At 50.9% G+C, this 22,456-nt stretch overlaps 1 protein-coding gene across 1 annotated transcript in view; it reads left to right on the top strand.

Moving 5' to 3' along the window:
• The window catches only part of DOCK1 (dedicator of cytokinesis 1), a 474,607-nt gene extending 452,415 nt beyond the window's left edge, over window positions 1-22,192 (top strand). The window contains exons 39-43 of the mRNA XM_065894212.1: window positions 6,537-6,682; window positions 10,584-10,782; window positions 14,575-14,728; window positions 18,082-18,233; window positions 22,097-22,192. Coding sequence (XP_065750284.1) covers window positions 6,537-6,682; window positions 10,584-10,782; window positions 14,575-14,728; window positions 18,082-18,233; window positions 22,097-22,192 — 747 coding nt within the window. The remainder of the gene's footprint in view (window positions 1-6,536; window positions 6,683-10,583; window positions 10,783-14,574; window positions 14,729-18,081; window positions 18,234-22,096) is intronic.
• Window positions 22,193-22,456: the final 264 nt, after the last annotated feature.

Below are 22,456 nucleotides of genomic sequence, written 5' to 3'. Positions count from 1 at the left end.
GGTTCGCTAGCCCGAGCTCACACGAGTAAGTGGCAGAGCTCTCCTTCTCTTGCCTTTGCGGTTGGAGACATGTAGGAGAGCCAGACCACCCCTGAGAGGGGTTATGCTCTATGCTCTCCCACCCTCCCCAGCCCTGCCGGCCATGCCTGGGCCCCAGAGCCTCCGAGCCCAGCACCCTGGTGCTCATCAAATGAGGTGCCTTTGGCCTTGACCACGGCAGAGCATGAGCCTGACCAAGCCAAGAGTAACACAACCGCCGGGCTCTGGTCTGAAGACTCAGCAGGCAGGAATCTGGGACCGTCAGCCCAGCAGGAACTGCGACAGGTGAGCAGGCTTAGAAATCAGGACCACGCTGGAGGAGCCTTCACTGCAAGTCAGAATCCTCGAGCTGTGTCTCATCCCTCTGGAGCTTGTGACTCATTACGATCAGCGTCAAGCGGCCAGAAGAGTTTCCAAGTACATCACGGTGCACCGCTTTCAAAGTCTGATGCCACTTTTAATTCTTTCTGAGAAATAAACACTTGTGAAATCTCCAGGTTTTCTTACTAAGTGAAAAGCTTTCTCTTTGATCAATCATTTCATGTGTATTTCAGGAGGACAGAAATCTGGCTCGCCAGACGTCCTTCATACCCCTTTCTCTGCTGTGATTCATGAGTTCTCTGCCGGCTGTGCTTGCTCACGGGGGAGGAGGGAAGAAGGGCAGGGCGGTTGTGTAGGCAGTGGGACGTCCTCGGCCCGTGGTGATGAGCCATTTGCGCCGCAGTCTGAGACGGCATCTTCTCCGCCGAGGTCCCACCCCGAGGCAGGGGCAGCCAAGGCATCTCCACCACCACCCCCCAGCCAGGGGTTGACCAGGCTTATTGGGAATGAAGTTGGGGACAGAATTAAGGATGCATTTTCCACCCGTGGATGCTTTGTCCCCTGGAGCTGCTTCCCTGAGTCCACCTCCATCCTGGGACCCCAAAGGCAGGCTCTGCGGCCAGCTTCCCTTGAGCAGACAAAAGGTCAGGCAGATACCCTGTCATCCTCTGAAAAATGTGGTGATAAAATGCCGTCTGGAATGAGGCTTTCCCGTCTTACCTACTTGGAGAACTTTCAAGCTCCTCAGAATACTTTCAAAAGCAATACAGTATCATCCTGTTTTTAAAAAGATGGATTTAAAAGTAAAATCCCCAGGGCTTCCCTGGTGGCGCAGTGGTTGGGAATCCGCCTGCCCATGTGGGGGACACGGGTTCGAGCCCTGGTCCAGGAAGATCCCACATGCCACGGAGCAGCTAAGCCCGTCACCACAGCTACTGAGCCTGCGCTCTAGAGCCTGCGAACCACAGCTGCTGAGGCCGCGTGCCACAACTACTGAAGCCTGGACGCCTAGAGCCCATGCTCCGCGACAAGGGAAGCCACCGCAGTGAGAAGCCCATGCACCGCAACGAAGAGCAGCCCCCGCTCGCCACAACTAGAGAAAGCCCGTGCACAGCAACGAAGACCCAACACAGCCAAAAAATAAAATAAACAAAATTTTAAAAAATAAAATAAAAATAAAAACCCATAGAAAGGACATAAACCATTTTGTCAGTTTTTCTGGGTCAGCCTAAGCCATAGAAAGGGAAGACTTGGACATCCTCTGACTCCTAATCCACCGGCGGCTCCATGGGACACCCCCGGCCCGCTCAGCTTTGGCCTTCATTCAGACAGTCCTGGGCTCTAAGGTGCCACCGCTCCCCGGATGAAAGCACAGGAGCCTGGCCTCCTCCGTATACTTAGATAGTGAAGAGTGCAGACCCAGGGTCCCCAGAGAAGAGGCCACGAGCACCAGCCACGTTCAGCACTGGTCCCCAGCTCCTGGGGAGAGGGCTGGAGTGAGTCTGTGCTTCAGGCCGTGGTAACAACGGCGAGGGCAACGGAGGCTGCGGTTCAGAGCGTGGCCCGCCCTACGCGCTTCACCTGCGTCATTTCAGCTCATCCTCGCCGGCCTCTCAAGGTGGCATGATTATTCCCTACATGCTCAGGAGGAAGCTGAAGCCCAGAGCAGTTCCGTGTTTTATGCCAGGTCATCTAGTCCGTGCCAGAGCCAACATTCCCGCCTAACTCTAACCCCCCCCCCTCGCCACTGCCCGCCCCGCTGCAGTGACAGAGACGTCCCCTCTCTCCAAGTGTCCTAGCGCTGGAGCTACCCCATCAGGGCTGGGAGAGACCAGCTGCTTCAGATGAAAAAACAAAAGCCCTGGATCCTCCATTTCTAGAGGCTCTGCTTGGTCAAGAAGGAATTGGGAGGTGAATGGCCCGGGAGGACCCAGGGCCACACCCAGTGGCTGCCCTGCTGACGTGGGACCCAGACTGGCTTCTGTCCCTCCTCTGCCAGAGCCGGCTCCTGCCGTCCCCCTTCCTTTGTTCTTCCCAATCCGTGCTTGTGCATCCCGACCAAGACTCAAGGCTGCCTCTCGGGGCAAATCACCAGCCCTCTGTGGTTGCAGGTTGGACGCTCACGGCTGCTTCCTGGGTGTTCCCACGAGCTGGATGAGGTCATCCTGTGGCCACTTTCACCTCTTGGTCCCTGGCCGGCTCCCTCCTGTGCACCCCCTCCCTCAGCGCTGGCTGCCGTGAAGATCATTTCATCAGAGAAATGGAAACCGTCATGCTGGGCGCTCTTAGGAATGGGGGCTCACGGCACCCAGATGCCAGGTGGGTCGTGTTTCTTCTCCGCCGTAAGCAGAGCTGCATTTCCTGGAAGGCTGCGTCTCCACGTACCCAGAAGATGATGGACAACGGAGGCAGCATCTGCGAAGCCAGAAAAATCACCCGAGCACGAGGTTGATGGCTGTCTTCTCCTCTGCCCGTCACCTGGACCCAGAGAGGACGGGGTTGAAGTCAAGCTGAGGAGGTTGCCGGGGAGAAGTGGGAGGGCAGCCCCTCGCGGGTCACGAGGTGGTTTGAGCAGGTGGGTGCTCAGAAAGACAGTCCCCAACTTCCGGGACGCTGATCCCCGCCTCTGAGCCATCCTCAGAAGCTGCTGCTGTGGAAGAACTGGCAGTGGGGAGCCTGGGGTTTGAAAGGCAGCGGCCGCGAACGGGTCTCACTCAGAGCATCAAAAGGGTCAGAGTCCCACAGGGATGCCAGAGAGAGAGCGGTAGCCGAGCTGGGCACGGTGGTACCAGGGCTAGCAGATGGGGCGGTCAGGACGCACCTAGAGTAGCAGGCAGGACTCTTCCTGGGGAGGGTCAGGAACGGAGGGACCCAGAACAGGCTCCCGGGGCTCAGCCGCAAGGCTGGGTGAGAGGAACACTTCTGGCTTTGGATTGCCGTCTGAACGTGTGGAAGAAAGGGAAAGTACTGAATGGGAGAAAGTATCTGCAAATGATAGGACTGCCAAGGGGTTAATGTCCACCATATATAAACAGCCTATGTGACTCAACATCATAAAAACAAGCAACGCGGTTAAAAAAATGGCCAGAGGGCCTCAGTAGACATTTTTTCAAAGAGGACATGCAGATGGCCAAGAGGCACATAAAAAGATGCTCAACATCGCTAATCAGCGGGGAAATGCAAATCAAAACCACAGTGAGATATCACCTCACACCTGTCAGAACGGCTGTCATCACAACGAACACAAATGACAAATGTTGGTGAGGGTGTGGAGAAAAGGGAAGCCTTGTGCACTGTTTATGGGAATGTAAGTCGGTGCAGCCAGTGTGGAAAACAGTATGGAGGTTTCTCAGAAAACTCAAAGTAGAACTACCCTATGACCCAGCAATCCCACTCATGGATATATATCTGGAAAAACCAAAAACAGTAATTCAAAAAGATACATATACCCCAGTGTTCATAGCAGCATTATTTACACTTGCCACGATGTGGAAGCAACCTAAGAAGATATGATATATATATATATATATATGAATACCACTCAGACATAAAAAAAGAATAAAGTGTTACCAGTTTGCAGCAAAATGGATGGACTTGGAGGGTATTATGCTCAGTCAAATAAGTCAGAGAAAGATAAACACTGGATGATATCACGTATATGTGAAATCCAAAAACTACAACAAACTAATGAATATAACAGAAAAGAAGCAGACTTACAGATACAGAGAACAAACTAGTGGTTACCAGTGGGGAGAGGGAGAGGGGAGGGACACTATAGGGGTAGGGGATTAAGAAGTACAAACTAGGGCTTCCCTGGTGGCGCAGTGGTTGAGAGCCCACCTACCGATGCAGGGGACACGTGTTTGTGCCCCGGTCCGGGAGGATCCCACATGCCGCGGAGCGGCTGGGCCCGTGAGCCATAGCCGCTGGGCCTGCGCGTCTGGAGCCTGTGCTCCGCAGCAGGAGGGGCCACAACAGTGAGAGGCCCGCGTACCACAAAAAAAAAAAAAAAAAAAAAAAAAAAGAAGTACAAACTATTAGGTATAAAATAAGCTACAAAGATATCTTGTACAACACAGGCAATGTAGCCAGTATTTTATAATAACTATAATGGAATATAACCTTTCTTTAACATCTTTATTGGAGTATAATTGCTTTACAATGGTGTGTTAGTTTCTGCTTTATAACAAAGTGAATCTGTTATACATATACATATGTTCCCATATCTCTTCCCTCTTGCGTCTCCCTCCCTCCCACCCTCCCTATCCCACCCCTCTAGGTGGTCACAGAGCACCGAGCTGATCTCCCTGTGCTATGCGGCTGCTTCCCGCTAGCTATCTGTTTTACATTTGGTAGTGTATATATGTCCATGCCTCTCTCTCGCTTTGTCACAGAAATGGCTGAGAAGAGGATATTGTAGACTGAGTTTCTAGAAACATTTTTACAATTTGGGTTAATCTGCAAGTCACCACTTCCTTTTAAGTTTTCCTTATAAAAGCCAATTAATGACAATGGCTGTCTCCCTGGAGATGGGCCACGGCACCATCATTGGTGCTAAACCCAAGACGGACCAGACCCTCTGTGCTGGCAGATTTCAGCTGCATGTTGAGCCAGTGATCAGTAAACTATGGCCTGACACCTGTTCTTGTAAATAAAGTTTTATTGGAACACAGCTGTGCTCACTTACTTCTGTACCGTTTATGACTCTTTTCATGCTTGGGACAGAGACCTTATGGCCCACAAGCCTAAAATACTTACTATCTGACCCTTTGTAGAAAACAGTTACCAGCTTCTGCTTTACACTGTTCTTCAGCAATTTTGAACCTTTTACTATTTTTTTAAATTTTTATTTTATTGAAGTGTAGTTGATTACAACATTGTCTTAATTTCTGCTGTACAGCAAGATGATTCAGTCATACGTATATATATATATATATATAAATACATTCTTTTTCATATTCTTTTCCATTATAGTTCATCACAGGATGTTGAATATAGTTCCCTGTGCCCTACAGTAGGACCGTGTTGTTTATCCATTCCGTATGTAATAGATTGCATCTGCTAATCACAAACTCACAATCCATCCCTCCTTTTCCCCTTGGCAACCACAAATCTGTTGAACCTTTTACTCTTGAAGAGATAGTGTACAGATCAAATAGTATTTCATGGACAAAACAAATATTTAAGAAACAGACCGTCTTTTCAATGGTGTTGTACAATCTGTAATCACCCGTGGTCCCGGGCAGGTCTTCTATAGGTGATGGGCTGAATGAAACACCAGCTTTGGTGGAGTGGGGATGGGCTTTAGGGAGGTTGAAGCCACACCGAGAGGGAATGCCCTACAGGAATTTGGTTTCCACATCCTCAGGTTAAAGAAAGGAGCTTCTGCTGCAGCTGCCATCCCAGATGTGCCAACATCTGGCTCGGGGTGCAGATACACTAGCATTTTGTAGCTAATTAGGTGTTGACATGTGCTGTATTTCAGTGACACTTATTTTGTTAATGTACAATAGTATGACATGACAAAGAGACGATGGAAAACTCTGTCCAGAGACCGTTCTTCTGTAGAATGCATCGCTGGTCCACTTTCTGGTGAGGAGGAGTTTTAGCAACGCCAGCCATGGATCCATCTAATCCATTGTACCAGTCGCTGGCAGGGGAGGAAATCCACCTTTAATTAAGCAGCAGGTGCGTCCTATTTTAGTCTAGAGAAGTTCAGTCCTTATGCGTCCGTATACTTTAGTGATCTTCTTGGTTTGTCACCATGCAGAGATACAAAGTTCATCTAAAGATCCTGTAAAATTCTTTCACATTCTAGATATTTTTCTACAAGTTAAATTTTCTGATCAGTACATTGTACTATGACTCTGGAACAAGTTGATGCCTTGTGGTCTTGGTAGAGAAAACTGCTTTTTAAATTTTTAAAAAAAGTTCCTCCTGGTATTTTTCACAATATCAAATCAGATTTCAAAACACCTCCAAATAATCATCGTTTTTGTCTTCAACTTTGAACAAGCACATGCACTGTTCATGAAAGTGTGGACAGTTTTGATCTAGATTCCGGGCTGCTAAGGCCACCTGGTCCGAGGTGTCTGCCCGTGCCAGGCTGGGCACCTTTTGCCACAGCATCAAACAAGTCTCTCTCTCTCTGTTTCTCTCCCCTCTGCCCAACCCAGCCCTCAAGTCTGGACGACAGAAGAGGCAGCCGTCCCCGGTCCATGGTCCGATCCTTCACAATGCCTTCCTCGTCCCGGCCTCTGTCTGTGGCCTCTGTCTCGTCCCTGTCATCAGACAGCACCCCTTCCAGGCCAGGCTCCGATGGGTGAGTCTGGCTCAGCAGCCGGGGAGGTTTGGGTGGGGCTTCAAGGAGCCACCCAGGGCCCTGGGTTTGTTTCATCACACCTGAGAGGATTTTTAAAAATCAAAATTCTCTTTGAAATGGAGACCATCCAAGACTTCTACAATCATGGTGCCACTAAGACTTGTAGAGTCTTGTGAATTTCTGAGGAAAAATTTCTCGCTTTGGGTACCACTTTGGATGAAGTTTCCATCAAATTGTAAAACCTCCAGGTGAGCGTTCAGTCCTTTTCAGCAAGTCCCGGAAGCAGTGTGATGCGTTCCTTGCCAGCTGCGTGCTTGTACTTTTCATCTCTTGCTCACTTCCAAGGTGTCACGCTAGGGCAGGACTGTCACACACAGGCAGGCTTCCTTGATTGCTGGCAGGGCCACCTTCTTTCTACAAGGTCTCTTTGGAGACCCAGTTTTGCCCTTGAGCACCGGATGGCACAAAGCAACTAAGAAGGGATCAAGAACAGAACGGACGGGTGAACATTTCATTGAGCTCCCACTGTGTCTCCTGCAAAGAGAACCTCGTTATTGACATTTTGGTGTGTTTTGTGACTAGCATATATGAAAAGTTTGTTCTGATTATACAGAAAGAAAAAATGTCACATGCAATTTAAACAGTAGAGAAGAACTTCTAATTGGTTTGCTGTCGAGTTTGCACAGTTGTGTGTTTGTCCAAGCCCGTTTGGTTTACAATCCATCATCCCATCCTATCAAACCCACAGGCTCCTGACCCCTGTGACACACAGACACAAACTTCCAGAGCGCCTCAAGGGACAGCTCCAACCCAAGTGCCCTTTGTTGCCGACGACCAGTGTACCCAATGAAGGATGGCAAACTGTTCCCACGTTTTTTTTCCTAACAGTCATTTTTATCAGTGTCTGTTAACTTCTAAGGCCAAGTCCATATGGAAAACCTCAATTTAGAGGTATTTAAATCAAGCGTGCTTGTCGCTGAGAGCAAGATTACTAAAGAAACTTAATTCAACTTCTCTGCAGGTAAATCCCCAGGCTAGTTATGAAAAGGTTTTTATATTTCCAGGAACGTAGGGGTGAGGGCAGAAAGTGATCTAGAGGTTTTAGATGGAGGAGTACTGTCCTGCACATGTGAATACATGAGTGGGAATCATTGTCTCCACCCCTGGAGCCGTATTTGTTTAACCTTGAACTAGAAGGCGTCTTTATTAGAGTCCAGATTTTTGTTCATTCTCGGGGTTACCACCCTTCACTACCTAAGGGATGTGGAGAAAATGAGGCTTTGGTCTCAGATGGCACCAGTTACGTGCAGAATGAAGTTCGTCCTGTCGGCAGTTGGTTCTCATAATGTGAAAAATTTAAAGCTCAGCCTTTCTCTTGGTTCCTTGTATATGTGTCTGGGTTTCACAGCACAGGTTCTCCCCGGAGCTTTAAGATGTCCACTAATCCTTTGTTTCCCTACATTAATTATCCCAAGTTCTGCCAAACCTAGAATAAAATCATGAAGATTTTTAAATTATTGTTTATAGTAGAAGAGATATAATATTTAACACCTAATGGATGTTGATTTAGTAGTTATTGTGTATCCAACTGGAAAAGTCCAGATGCCCAGAAATGCCTTAATAATCAAAGTCAACACTGGTGTATTTCATTAATCATTTTCAAGTTTTTATTATGCAAAAATTTGAGACATACACGAAGGAGACAAAATAGCGTAATGAGGCCCTGTACCAGCCATGAGCCAGCCTCAACAATGATCAGCCCCTAGCCCACACTCTCCCGCCTCAACAATGATCAGCCCCTAGCCCACACTCTCCCGCCTCAACAATGATCAGCCCCTAGCCCACACTCTCCCGCCTCAACAATGATCAGCCCCTAGCCCACACTCTCCCGCCTCAACAATGATCAGCCCCTAGCCCACACTCTCCCGCCTCAACAATGATCAGCCCCTAGCCCACACTCTCCCGCTTCCATATTTATTCCGAAGCAGATCTCAGGCATCTTATCATTTCATCCGTAAACATTTCAGTGTGAATTTCTAAAAGGTAAGAATTTACCAAAAACACAGTCATACTACCTTTAGCACGTGTAAAAAGTGAACAGTAATTCCATACTATCATCAGATATTGGTTTTAATTTCCAATAGGGGCATAAATGGCTTTTTTTTTTTCTTTTTAGTTTGTTTGAAACTGATCCAGATACGAGCCCCACTCTGCAGCTGGGCTGCTGTATCTCTTTAGTTCTCTTTTAATCAATAGATTTCCCCTTCTACTTTTTTCTTTTCATTTCTTTTCCTTGTAACTTATCTGTTGAAAACTCCAGGTTGCTTCTGGTGTCATCTGGGTTTTGCTTACTGCATCCCCCACAGTGTTACTGACTGTGTTTCTCTGTCTTTCATATATCCTGCAGGTCAGGGGTCACGTCTAGAGGCTTGTGCACGTTCAGGCATGAGTTGGGGACAGGATGACTTCAATTGGTTCTTCCATTCAGAAGGACATTCGTGTCTCTCTCACTTGCAGTGATGTTAGCAGCTATTGACGATCAATGCTTACATTCAATACCATTACTGTTCAAATCCTGCTGACCATCCAGTTTTTTCTTTTTTTTTTTAGAAAACGTAGCAGATGTGATTCTTGCTCTCAGCAGTCAGCGTCTTCTATGGATTTGAAATGTGGTTTTGTGAATGATCCATCTAATAAGTGTTGACTTCCGTGTTACCTCTCCCATGTCGGGGAGCCAAGGTGCTGGAATGGTCTTATTCAGAGCAGTGGTTTTGTTCTCAATGTCCCGTTCACAAAGAAGTTTGAAAGAAACCACAGCTAGGATGGCAATGTGACAGGCTCTCTAGATTTCCTTCTCTTACAATCAGTGTCCCCTTGAAGAAGACACTTCAGTCTCCAGGTGTCCCAGGAAGTCAGGCTTGGAAGGTCTCAGTGAGAACTGGGGGCTCCCAGGGGCAGGCTCGGGACCTGGCCCCTTATCCTGACAACCCACGTTACGGGGGTGGGATTTGCCCTCCCGCAGGGCTCAGGGGCTGCCTGACATTGGGCAGCTCAAGGGCAGGGAGCTTCCGTGAACCCTCTCAGCTGACCACTTTGCTTCTCTTAACCATATGGGAATGATGGGTAGACCACAGTTTCAAAAACACATTTATCAGAAATCACAATACAGGCTATTTCTCCTATATGACTGTATGACTCTAGCTTCTCTTAAGAGATCATATCTCTTCTTAAATACCATTTTCATTCCATTTCATTTTGTGAAGGGGGACATCCAGGCCATGGTGCTTAGAGGTTGTGGAGACTCACCAGAAGGTGGCAGAGCTGAGACCCAGAATCTCCATCTCAAGCTCAGTTCTCGGCTAAAAAACTTAGGGCATCTCCACATCCTTGCAAGCTGGAATTGGCTTGTTTCTCACTGAGCCATCAAAGGGCTGTCAAATGGGAGCCACCTGTGTACCGATACGGACACTTCTTTGCGTTAGCATCTGCCTGTTTCTCCTCATTGCATTCGTGAATATTTCAGTATGACTCTCTCAAAGGTGAGGGCTTCCCTTTTGAAATAGACACCAAATACCATCCTCCCCTCGTAAATCAACAATAATCCCTGAACGTAATCATCCCATATCCAGTAAGACTTTACATTTCCCTCATCATCCTGTAAGTGTTCTATTTTTTTTCCAATTTGTTTTTATCGAGATTCAAAACTATAACCATTGCAGTTGGCAACATGTATCTTAACTCTCCCTTGACCTTCCTTTTAAAATCCTTTCTTTCCTTGTAAAACTGGGCATTTCCCAGGGAGCACCTGATTCATTTTGAGTGACTTTACATGGAGCTGCAGGGCGAAAAGCAGTGGCTGTCCTAGTAAGACGTCATTGATTTAAAGAACCATTTCCTTTAGGTTTGCTCTGGAACCCCTCCTGCCAAAGAAAATGCACTCCCGGTCCCAGGACAAGCTAGACAAGGATGACCCAGATAAAGAGAAGAAGGACAAGAAGAAGGAAAAAAGGAACAGCAAACATCAAGAGATATTTGATAAAGAATTTAAACCCACCGACATTCCCCTGCAGCAATCTGAGGCTGTGATCCTTTCAGAAACGGTAATTTCACGGGGAGCTTTCCCTCGCTCCGCGGTAGCTGCCGGGACCTGCCTGTGCTCCACATTTAGCCAAGGGGGCTGTCAATTGGATTTCACTGCATTGGCTATGAAATAGTCATTTGAAAATCGGGGTTCTCTCGCAGCCCTCCCCTTGTATAACTGATGCCGTAGGGCATCCAGAGGCACAGAGGAGAGCTGCATCTCTCTGGAGATGCTCGTCTTTGCCCCCGCGCTCCATCCTCCATCCCACAGGGGCCTCAGCCATCAGCAGGCCCCACATAGTTCTAGGCTCCACGGCAAAGTTGGACTTGCTTCCATTAGACATCCAGACGTCTCTGGAGAGGAACAGATTGCTTTTGTTGTCTGAGAGCAGTACTACGGGCCAGCTAATGCTGTTCCCTTGCCCCTTCCTGACCAGAAATCACTAAGCCACCGTTTCTGCCCGAATGTTATAATCTGCTCAGCCAGCGTCCCAGAGCCCCTTCCCGCTGGGCTGTGCCAGCTGTACACAGGTCCGTGTTATCCTCCCAGCCTCGTGTGCTCCATGCCTCAATCCCTTGGCTGTCTTTCAGAAGGATTTTCAGGGACTTAACGTGTCACGTGCTGGTGGGTTGACATTAAAGATGGATCCCCGGGAATCTCATTCATTCCAGAGTCTGGGGTTGTGTGATGGCAGTGAAACCCAAGCAGCATGTGCTCTCCTTCCAGGGCTGGGCCTGGGGGGATGGGAGCTGCCTCTGCTCCCAGCAGCACATAGCAGCGTTTGGAGTCTGGGGGCCAAAATTAGGCACGGACAGCTTCTGGGGTGAGCTGTATTCAGGACGTGCTATTTGTAGACTGGAGACAAAATAAAGAAGAGGCTCTCTGAGGCCGTCAGCGTCAAAGGTCAAGTCAGGCTTAGAGCTGCCTCCCTCTCAAAATGGATGGACGTTTGCCTGTACGGTGGCCAAGAATGTGCCTGCCCTGGGCAGGGAGTCCATGCCCTGTCCCGGCTGTTACTGAAGGGTTGCTTATCAAAGGGTTCAGGTGGGACCACCGTTTAATAAGACATACGTCGCTGCTTGTTTGTATCTTGAATACCAGAGGGTATGTTTCATCCAGACCACACGCCATGGAGACCGGCAGTCACATGCCGCTTGGGTGCTTAGAGGTGGAAGGGAGACCCCAGAGCCGCAACGCAGTCTTCATGAAGGCAGGTGCCCTGGCGAGGCCTTTGCACACAGCTGGGACTGCAGAGTGCAGGGGCCCAGGGTGCAGGGCCCGGGGCGGGACTGGCCACAGGCCAGCACTAAGTGCCCAGATGCAACCTGGCGCAGTGGGATCCAGAGGTTTCTGACGAGCCCGCCCCCGCCCCCTGTGCTCTGTCCGCTCCTCTGGAAAGTTGAGAGACCAGCGACCCCGCTGGGACTGGCTGGCACCCCCCTCTCTCTAGAGTCCAGACACCATCACTGGGTGGGGGAACGAACAGCAACATTTTTTGAATATTTACTAAGGGCAGAGCCTGTGCAAGTCTTCCGTACATTTTCACGCAAGCTCCACTTTAAGATGTTAAAACTGAGGGCCTCAGAGAATTTGAGCCACGTGGCAGAGTTGAACAGAATTAAGTTGCGTGCAGAGAAGGGAAAGGACGTGCCAGGCTCAGCCATCATCACAGTATAAGCCTGTCCCTCCCCGCCGTGGCCCTGCTTTCCCGCGAGGATGCTAGCGAAGATGGGCTGAGTTCCGGCACAAAGTGCACCCCGCCCCCCGTGGCCGGCCTGGGGTACCCTCAGCCAATGCACAAGAACCCACCAAGGTCAGAGCACAGAACCTTGACCCCGCTGTCAGCCTCTGAGGAGTCTCAGAATAACCACCGCTGTAGCTCCAGGGGCTAGGCCTCCTGACTTCTCGCTGGAGGCAGATTGGCTATTCTTGTCCAGCCCCGGTAACAGTCTGTCCTCCGGGTTACAGCTGCTGGCAAGGTCTGTGAGTCCGGTTAGGCACCTGGAGTTTTCTATTCAAGCCTCCGTGTGCCTGTGACCGGCCAGGTGCTGCGGGACAGAGCAGGTGGGCTGGTGGGGTCTGTGAGAGGCAGGGTTACTGAGTGGCGGCAGTAGCCCCGTTCCCTGGGGCGGCGCTGGGCTTGCACGGCTCTGTGCGTCCACCTGGCCTCCTCGTGCTTCTGCAGGGGTTTTCTCTGTTCCCTCCACGGGGCTGCATTCGGCTTCCTGCCTGAATTTGCATCAACAATTTCATGACCTCTAGCTAAGCCTCTCAGAGTCTGCCTGGGGCAGGAGGGGCAGCCTCCACGTGCAGTTTGCATCTCACCAGTAGAATGTCCTCTGCTCCCCGAATTGTCAGAATGTGCACTTACGGGATGGGGTGGGAAGGATGGGAGGGGCACCTACGCAATCCCTGAATCCCCGTCTCCAGTCCCTATACACACGCACCCGAGGAGGAGCCGGAGCTCAGCAGGCTGTCCCAGACCTCCCGCAGCACTTGAGCTGCAGGGAACTCATCGGTTTCTGCAGATGAGGTATGACACCTGGTCTCCGGTATCTCTTTCGTTGGCATAGTATAGTTCTGGAGGTCGACCTGTTGGCCAGTGTCCCCTCAGTCCCCCGTTTACCAAAGGGCTTAAGCCTTCCTCCCCTCCTTCCAGCCTCAGTAGCCTCCAGGGAGGCCCTGCCTTTGCAGACCACTGAGAGGCACATGCTGCCGCCCACCGCCCTGCAGCTGACCCCCACCAGCAGGCCCAGGAATGAAGCCCCCGGAAGCAGGCCCGGAGCCCTGCCCTCCCGGAAGCCCTGCCTTCCTCCTTCTCAGCTGGGTTAATAACTTTGCTAATGACTCCTACCTTGGGAGTATTTTGAACCGCTTGTGTTCCCCCAGGCCTAGTGATCTGAGACCAGGTTGTAAGAAATAGATAAATAAAACACCCCGATGTCACAGTTACGGGAAAAGGCTTAGGTGGGAAGAGTCAAGTGCATCCGAAAGTCAGAGATGGGGAGGAAAAATGCAGTGAAAAGTGGAAAGAATTCCTACTCAGTAATAGCGTAGCATGAGAGAAGAAACAGGAGATGAATAAAAAAAATCCTTCGGTAAGTTTCTAGATTTTCACGTACCTGCCAAGAAAGACCAAGAAATTAGGCGTCTGAGGCGTTCCGGTCACTGAGCTGGTCATTGAGTCCACTCGTGACCCTTTGGAGCTTTCCTTGTGTGCTCTCACCCCCACTGAATGGCCCACATTACACTTATGTCCAGGAAGCGTGTGATGTGACATCAACCCCGGAGTGGGTAAGGAGATTATTGTGAAGCCTGTATCAGTTTGCCAGGGCTGCCGTAACAAAGTACCACAGGCTGGGCAGCTGAAACGACAGAGATTCATTGTCTCATGGTCCAGAGGCTGGACGTCCAAGATCAAGGTGTCAGCTGGGCTGGTTCCCTCTGAGGCTGTGAGGGGCTTCCGCTCCTGGCCTCTTCCCCAGCGTCTGGCGGTCGACCAGCAGTCTTTGGCCTCACTTGGCTTGTACAAGCATCACCCTGATCTCTGCCTTCATGTTCACGTGGCGCTGTCCCTGTGTCCATGGGTCAGGGTCCAAATTTCCCCCTTTTATAAGGACACCAGTCATATTGGATTAGGAACCACTGTAACCACCTCATCTTAACTTGACCACCTGCAGGGACCCTATTTCCAGATAAGGTCATATTCGCAGGTGCTGAGGGATTAGGGCTTCAACATAGGGATTTTTGCAGTGAGACAACTCAGCCCATGACAGATCCTAACTATGCTCTTTCCGTCCCTCTAATGTAGATAAGTCCCCTGCGGCCCCAGAGACCGAAGAGCCAGGTGATCAACGTCATGGGCAGTGAAAGGCGCTTCTCGGTGTCACCGTCCTCCCCGTCCTCCCAGCACACGCCTCCGCCGGTCACACCGAGGGCCAAGCTCAGCTTCAGCCTGCAGTCCAGTAAGTGGGACACGGTCCACATTTGAATTCCTGACGCTGCTCTGTGACCTCCCCCTTGATCGAAGTCTCTGAAGTTAGACCCACCCTCTCTGTCCAGCAGATGGTGAGAGTTTTGACAAGCACCTGACTTCCTGGGAATGTCCCCTGGGACTAAAGCAAATCAGGCCAAAGCCCAGTCCTGGGCTCCTGCGCTCCCTGGGAGGAAGGCATGGGGCCCGTTCGGATCTCCAGACCTCCTGTGTGCTGGGGGTAACTCGAGACGCATGTGGAATGTCCTCCATTTCGTGTCACCAGATAATGCTGCCCGTGGGGGCGGGTGGGGGAGTTGTGAGCCTTTTTGCGTCCAGGAGGAATGGGAAGGAAAGAAGCCCTGCCAGGCTGTGCTGAGGGGCTAAGGGTAGAACTTACTTTCCAGTTTTGCCCGATTTCTAGGGCTGCTCGATATATCACCACAGACTTGGTGGCCTAAAGGATCAGAAAGTTACTCTCTCACAGTCTGGAGGCCCGAAGTCTGAAACCGAGGTATCAACAGCCTTGCTGCTGTGTAGAGTCTCAGAGGGAGAATCTGCCCGTGCCTCTTCCGGCTTCTGGTGGATTCCAGCAGTCCTTGGCGTTCCTTGGCTTGTCAACACATCACTCCAATCCCTCCCCTCTCTTCCCAGGCCTTGTTCTCCGTGTTTCTGTGCTCTGTCCTCTTCGTACAGGAGACTGGAGATTGGGTTTAGGGCCCATCATAAATCCAGAATGATCTCCTCTCGAGATTCTTAACTAATACATCTGTAAAGACACTATTTCCAAAGAAGGTCATATTCTGAGGTTCCGGGTTGGTGTGAATTGTGGACAGATGCTGTGGAACCCACTGCCAGTGGTACCCGGCTTTTCACCACTCAAGTCAGGCCGGCCAGAGAGGCAACATCCTGGCAGGAAGAGAGTGGCAGGGAGTGAGGGCAGCAGCAGAACGAGGGCGGCCGGAGAAAGAGGATGGGGGGCACTTCCCTGGTGGTCCAGTGGTTAAGACTTCACCTTCCAGTTCAGGGGGTGCGGGTTCGATCCCTGGTCTGGGAGCTAAGATCCCACATGCCTCGTGACCAAAAAACCAAAACACATTAAAAAAAGAAGCAAGGGCTTCCCTGGTGGCGCAGTGGTTGAGAGTCCGCCTGCCGATGCAGGGGACACGGGTTCGTGCCCCGGTCCGGGAAGATCCCACATGCCACGGAGCGGCTGGGCCCGTGAGCCATGGCCGCTGAGCCTGCGATTCCGGAGCCTGTGCTCCACAATGGGAGAGATCACAACAGTGAGAGGCCCACGTACCGCAAAAAAGAAAAAAAAGGAGAAGCAATATTGAAACAAATTCAATAAAGACTTTAAAAATGGTCCACATTAAAAAAATCTTAAAAAAAAAAAAGGCGGGGGGACGGGGAGCACCAGCCTGAGGAGTGGCTTATGCAGCAAACAGTTGTCCTCAACGTCTGGTTTCTTCTCGCTGAAAGGGGAGCAGCAGAATCTGGAGGTGGCCCATCTGGTCACGAGTCAGGGCTGCCACAGTAATGAGCCTGAGAGAGCCACGAGTTTCTGGGCTCTGGAAGGGAGATGGTCTCCTGGTGTGTCCTAGTTTCACATCCTTGCACTATAACCAGTGATCTTCTTCAAAAATATTTTAATTTTTTTTATAAGTAGCTAAAAACAGGCACCATTGCAGCTGCTGTGGAGAACGCTTTAGGGGTTCCTTGAAATTAAACATAGAATCACCATAACCCCCAGCAAGCCCACTCCTAGACGTTTACCCCAGAGAATTGGACACAAGGACTCAAGCAAATTCTTGCACGTGAATGTTCATAGCTGCATCACTCACAACAGCCAACGGGTGGAAACAGCCCAAGGGCGCATCAGTTGATGAATCAACTGAAATGTGCATCCGGAGAAATCCCTGTGCAGGAGATATGATTCAGCCGTTACCAAACAAGTTCTGGTACGCGCTGCAACATGGATGAACTGGAGAACACTAAGTGAAATAAGCCGGGACAGATATATGATTCCAGTTATATGAAATAGCTGAAATAATCAAATTCATGCAGACAGAAAGTGGATTCGAGGTTATCAGGGGGTGGGGGGGAGAGCGGAGCGGGAATTATCACTTTCAGGGTAGAGCCTTTGTGTTTGGGGTGATACAGTTGATAGTGGTGATGGTTGTGCAACAGTGTGAATGTGGCCGATGCCACTGATTTGTACACTTAAAAATGGTTACAATGGTAAATATTAAATAAATACCGTAATAAAAACAACCAGTCACGAGGGCAGTCATTCAATCAGAGACCACCTTCCTGCCCCTGGATTCAACTGCAAGACTTCCTTATAAATTGACACAACTCTTCCTAGGAAGCACTTGCCTAGTGAAGGGTTTTTCGTCAGATGCATCATCGGGGAAAACTTTTAACAGAGATCCGACAGCAAAAATGTCAGTTTTTCTCTCTTTAACATAAATGACACATTATTTCTAAGAGTCTCAACAAAGGCTGAGAAAGTATATTGCCTTAATGATCACTCCTCTGTCTGAAAACAGCTCCATTTTGCTTTGCTTTAAAAACGGTACTTCCCCTTGGCTTACTTAAAGCACCAGCCGCAGCGGCTGCCACAGCTAATAACTGCGTTTCGTACAATTGGCTTTTCCTGGAGTGAGAGTTCTGAAAGGCAGGAGGCTGCTTGTGAGCTGCGTTATTAGACTTGGCTTTGGTGAAGCTCCCCGGCTCTTAACTGCGGGGCGCCTGGTGCAGCGTCCCGGCTGGGCTCTGAAAACTGCGGGCGTAGACAGTCCTCGTGACCCCAAGCTGTGTAGATGGCTCCAAGGCAGAGGGGCCTAGGAGGGATCAGAATGGTCCCAGGTTGGGAATTCCCTGGCGGTCCCGTGGTTGGGACTGTGCTTTCACTGCTGAGGGTCCGGGTTCGGTCCCTGGTCGGGGAACTAGGATACTGCAGGCCTCAAGGCACAGCATGCATAAATAAATCAATAAATAGATAGATAAGTAGTAAGGACATAAATAAACAGTAAATGAAATAAATAAGGGTCCCAGGTCGACATGGCTGTTTGTCCAGTGGTTTGATCTGTCCTTTAAGCTCAGGTTTTACACATCACGTGACAGTTGGTATTCTCTTTCTAGAGCATGCCCTTCGGAGGCAATGCCACCCCTGGCCTCCTCTGCCCCTCTCTGCTCTCTTCTGTGCCCTGTTGACAAGCATTTCTGGGAGGAGAAGGGGTTCCCGCTTCCCTGCCACCCCTGAGAGAGCACAGAGCCGCCGTGTGTGCGTCCACGCCTGCTGGGGATGTGGGTTTGACTCTGATCCACCCTGTTTCCCAGGTTTGGAGCTGAATGGCATGACTGGACTGGACGTGGCTGAGGTTCCGCCCCCTCTGCCTCTCAAAGGCACCAGCGCAGACTACGGGGCCTTGACCGAGAACCTGGACCTGACAGGCCTGCCGAGCCCCCCGCCCCCTCCTCCTCAGCAGAGGGTAAGTCAGGACTCGGGGCGTGGGTGGCTCACATCCTTCTCCGCACCAGGTACAAACCCCTCCTTCCTGGTGTTAGCGTGTTGACTCTGGGCAAGCCGAGATGTGATTCCGAGCAGAGGTCACAGTGGATGGAACGCCGGCGCGTGTGGTCTGTCGTTCTGTGTCCTCGCTGCAGGGACGCACTTTCCCATGGGTCCCTCAGGACGAGGCAAAGGGGGAAGAACTCCAGCCAGTGGATCGAAGGGCCACTCTCGTGACCTTGGAGTTCACTGCACTTCTTAGGAAAGTGTGGTGTTGAGAAGTAGCTTTTGTATGAAGAGGTTTGTCTGACTTTTTAAGAAGCCGGCCGATGCCACACGTGGTCGGGGGCCTGTGCTCCTGGACACCAGCCTCGCCCTTGAGAAGCCCAGGTCCCGGCAGTTCTTCCAGGCAGCCCCACCCTCGCACCGGCCACTCCCGGGTGGGGACAGGCATTTGCCGCACAGAATCTGCAAAGGAGAAGCAAGGTTGGGCAAACCCTGTTCCCCGAGGCCACCCATCCCTAGCCACACCTCTAGCCCTGAAACCTACCCCACCCCGTTTAGATTCGGGGTGCTGGCTGCCACAAGCATGTTCTGCCAACTCGAACCCTCGTCAACACTGGTGCCCAGGCTAGTCCCCCCTCGGAGACCGTCATTAATCGTGTCTGATGTGCTCACTGCTCTGGCCTCTGGGCCTGCCTACTTATGCAAACGTCAGCTAAAAGCCTGAAAAAAACACCTAAACCCGTGCCTCTGTTACCGGCTCACAGCTCTAGAAACATTCTTTTGAGATCCCCCCGCATTCTCTCCTGCTTCTTAAGGCTGCTGTCACACAGGCCTCTCCTTTGTTCACTGGCCCGGCTGCGTGCAGAGGTCCGCGTGCCCACGTGAAATGACCCAGCAGCGCCAGGTGATCGCATCCAGGTTCATCCCTCCCCCAGCCACACTATTCACAGCCTAATGAAATTAAAGCCATGCAGGCTGAGGAGTAGAATATCCCCGATCACACGTGCAGCTGGTCAGCCTCTATAACGTAATTATATGGCAGCAGAACTCCTGTAGAAGAACATCGAAGACATGAGGTAGTCATGTGGCCACGATTCTTTTCATAACAGCAAGCTGTGTTTTTTCCCCCTTCTAAAACAATATAAATCCTGCATTCTTTTTTCTTTCTTTTTTTTTTTAATGGAGACTTTTTCACTGAGCTTTCTGCAAGTTTATTATCTTCTTGTGAGAGGAGCAGAAGAAAGAGGGGATTTATTGACAGTATATTTATTCGATTATTCCTCTTGCATAAGAAAACCAGACAAGCGGTGGGGCTTCCTCTTTGGTGCTGAAGGGGTGGTTCGTGCTTCCAAGGCTGCAGTGCCTTTCGGGTCAGCCCTCTGTCCCTCGAGATTCCATGATGGGGGACCGGCCGGAGAAGGGACCCGGTGCCCCATGATGGCTTTTTAGGAAGCTGGAACAGTTTGTAGCAACTAAGGAAATGTAAGTCTGACCCTTCCCGCGAGTTTCACAACAGGTTAGAATAAAAAGAGATGCAGGGAGTTGAGAGAGATCGTTGATTGGTTGAAGTGTTGTTTTCTTAACAGCTTAGTTAACCATCTTGATTTTCATATCTTTATTTTATCGGAAAAGCAAGAATGTCCCCCAGGTCTCCCTACACTGAAAATTCTGAACTTGGAAGTGTGAAGCAAGTCCATTTTTGTTACAAACCAATTCAGGGGCAACATTTGATGGTCTCGGTTTCTGGGACACATCCTCTGAGTTACTGCTGCCACTGCTGTTGGAGGAAGGACAAACATGCACAAGCTTCGGCTCCATTTATAAAGGGGTGTGAGTTCCATGAGATTAATTACCCAAGTCGCCTTGCTCTCGGTGTCTTGTATGACGTACCTGCAGTGTGAATACCCCTTCAGGAGGCATGCCTGTGGGTTAGGGTGTCATCTCTGGAAGCAGCTGGGTTTCCAGGGGTGCCTCCCTTTCGGGCCCCAAGAGCTGTTGTGGGATAATGATCGGTTCGCCCTCCATGGGGGCTGACACATGTCCTCCTGTCACTCTCATTGATGAGCCTCGGGCTTGTAGTCAACTCTCTGTCTAGTTGTTGCCAGTTTAAGCTGTCGTTTCTTTCAAAATGCCTGTTACGACCAGCAGTCCGAGCTCCCGAGCCGCTCAGTGGTGATGAGCCCACCATGCACGTCTTTGGCCCAGAGGGCAGTTCCGACCGCGGCCTGGCTCCGCGCCGCGCACACCGGCCCACACTGTTTACTTCCATGTGTCAGCAAACAAACGCCTCAACAGAGCCAGAAATCGGTATTTCTTTTGACCGTTCTTACCAGCTTAAAAAGATTTACAAGTCTGTTCTTTTACTTGCCTGGTTACGGTGTCTAAATATCATTACATCAGTTCTGTGTTTCCACATTGACTCTCTTCTCTCTCTTAAGCCCTAGATCACTTTAGTATTCGTGTGTCTCAGAATCAGGAGGAAAGTTGGGCAATGAGTCAAGACACGGCTTTGTCACTGTTCTGTCCTTGAAACTTCTTTTCTCACATTGAGCTAAACGTGAGCCTCCCCTGAGAGGCTGTTAACAATGCGCTCTCAGCCTTAGTTAGAGGCCAGTGCTTTGTGATCTCTTTCTGCTTTGTTCTGCCTGTGGCATGTGCCCGCTTGTCCTGATCTGTTTATTTGTTCCTCTGCTCATTCATTCACTCATTCGTTCATTTGTTCACTCATTGCTTTATGCATGTGGTCAACACACGTTGACCTCTTGTGCGTGTCACGTGCCCACCAAGAGCAAGGCCACCAGCTGCCCTCCATCATTCACACCCTGACAGGTACATTCCGTTTCTCTTATCGCCGTTACAGTTGTAAATCCATTCTTTTTTTTTTTTTTTTTTGCGGTACGCGGGCCTCTCACTGTTGCGGCCCCTCCCGTTGCGGACGCGCAGGCTCAGCGGCCATGGCTCACGGGCCCAGCCGCTCCGCGGCACGTGGGATCTTCCTGGACCGGGGCACGAACCCGCGTCCCCTGCATCGGCAGGCGGACTCGCAACCACTGCGCCACCAGGGAAGCCCGTAAATCCATTCTTGAGAACCTAAGGCCAACTGTGGCCCATAAGCCACGTCCAGCCCGCGCCTGTCTTTGTAAATAAACTTTTATTAGAGCACAGCTGCACCCATTTCTTGATAAACCGTGCTCCCCTCATGAAGAACTTAAACACCCCCCAGCCTTGTTCATCCTCCTCTGTTTACAGTTTGGGAAGCGACTGTGGATGAGAAACTGCCTTGTCAACGGGTCACCTGGATGGTGGCCGCAGGTGCCACCATGGCCCACTTGCTTGACCCTCTCTCATGTGGCCTTCCCATTTCTGAGAGCAAAGCAGGCCTCTCAGCCACCCACCCATGGAGAGCATCTCCAAGGACTTGTTTGTCCCTGAACCATTTCGGGGCATCTTCAGGGGTCATGAGGAGGGGCCTCTGGGTGGTCCTCACCCCGGGAGGCTCAGCTGTGACATGGCCACAGGCTACCTGGCTGGCCTGGGTCCTGCTTTGCCCACATTCACTTGTCCTTAACCATTTCAGCTGCCCGCTTCTGAACCCGGTCCATTTCCAGGGGCCCTTAGGTCAACAGCAGCGGTTACACGTCTCAGGGGCTGGTCACACTACGTGTGAAATAGTGGCCAGGGCCACAGCCACGCGGTCCTGAGCGTGGCCGACCTGCCTGCCCGGAGTCACGAGGAGAGGGCAGTTCCCGCCCAGGGCTGCAGGTCGACTTTCCCTCACCGCGCCCCCCCTGCCGGCTCAGACCCCCCCTGGAGTCTCCCCCATTTTCTGTCTTCCAGCATCTCCCCCCTCCGCTGCCCAGCAAGACCCCGCCGCCACCGCCTCCCAAGACGACGCGCAAGCAGACCTCAGTGGACTCCGGGATCGTGCAGTGAATGCGCAGCGCCCGCCAGAGAGCCAGCTGGTATCCTTCCTCTCCCTCCGCATCTTCTCCCACGTCTGGCGTTTACCTCATTGGGCCTGTGATGTCTGATGTTTAGTGCAATTGCTTTTCCTTAACAGGAGTTCGTCTCCAGCCACTGAGTGGGAGGGCTTTAGCACTGGGGAGCGAGGTGGATACGGGCCTGGGACGTGCTTTTATGTTTATCAAAGTCGGAAGCTTCTGAGTGTGTCCGTCTTGAGAGAGCCTGAGTCTTGCC

The sequence above is a fragment of the Phocoena phocoena genome, chromosome 16 (genome assembly GCF_963924675.1).
Source record: "Phocoena phocoena chromosome 16, mPhoPho1.1, whole genome shotgun sequence".
NCBI classification, from domain to species: domain Eukaryota; kingdom Metazoa; phylum Chordata; class Mammalia; order Artiodactyla; family Phocoenidae; genus Phocoena; species Phocoena phocoena.
This window is presented reverse-complemented; position numbering and strand designations above follow the sequence as displayed.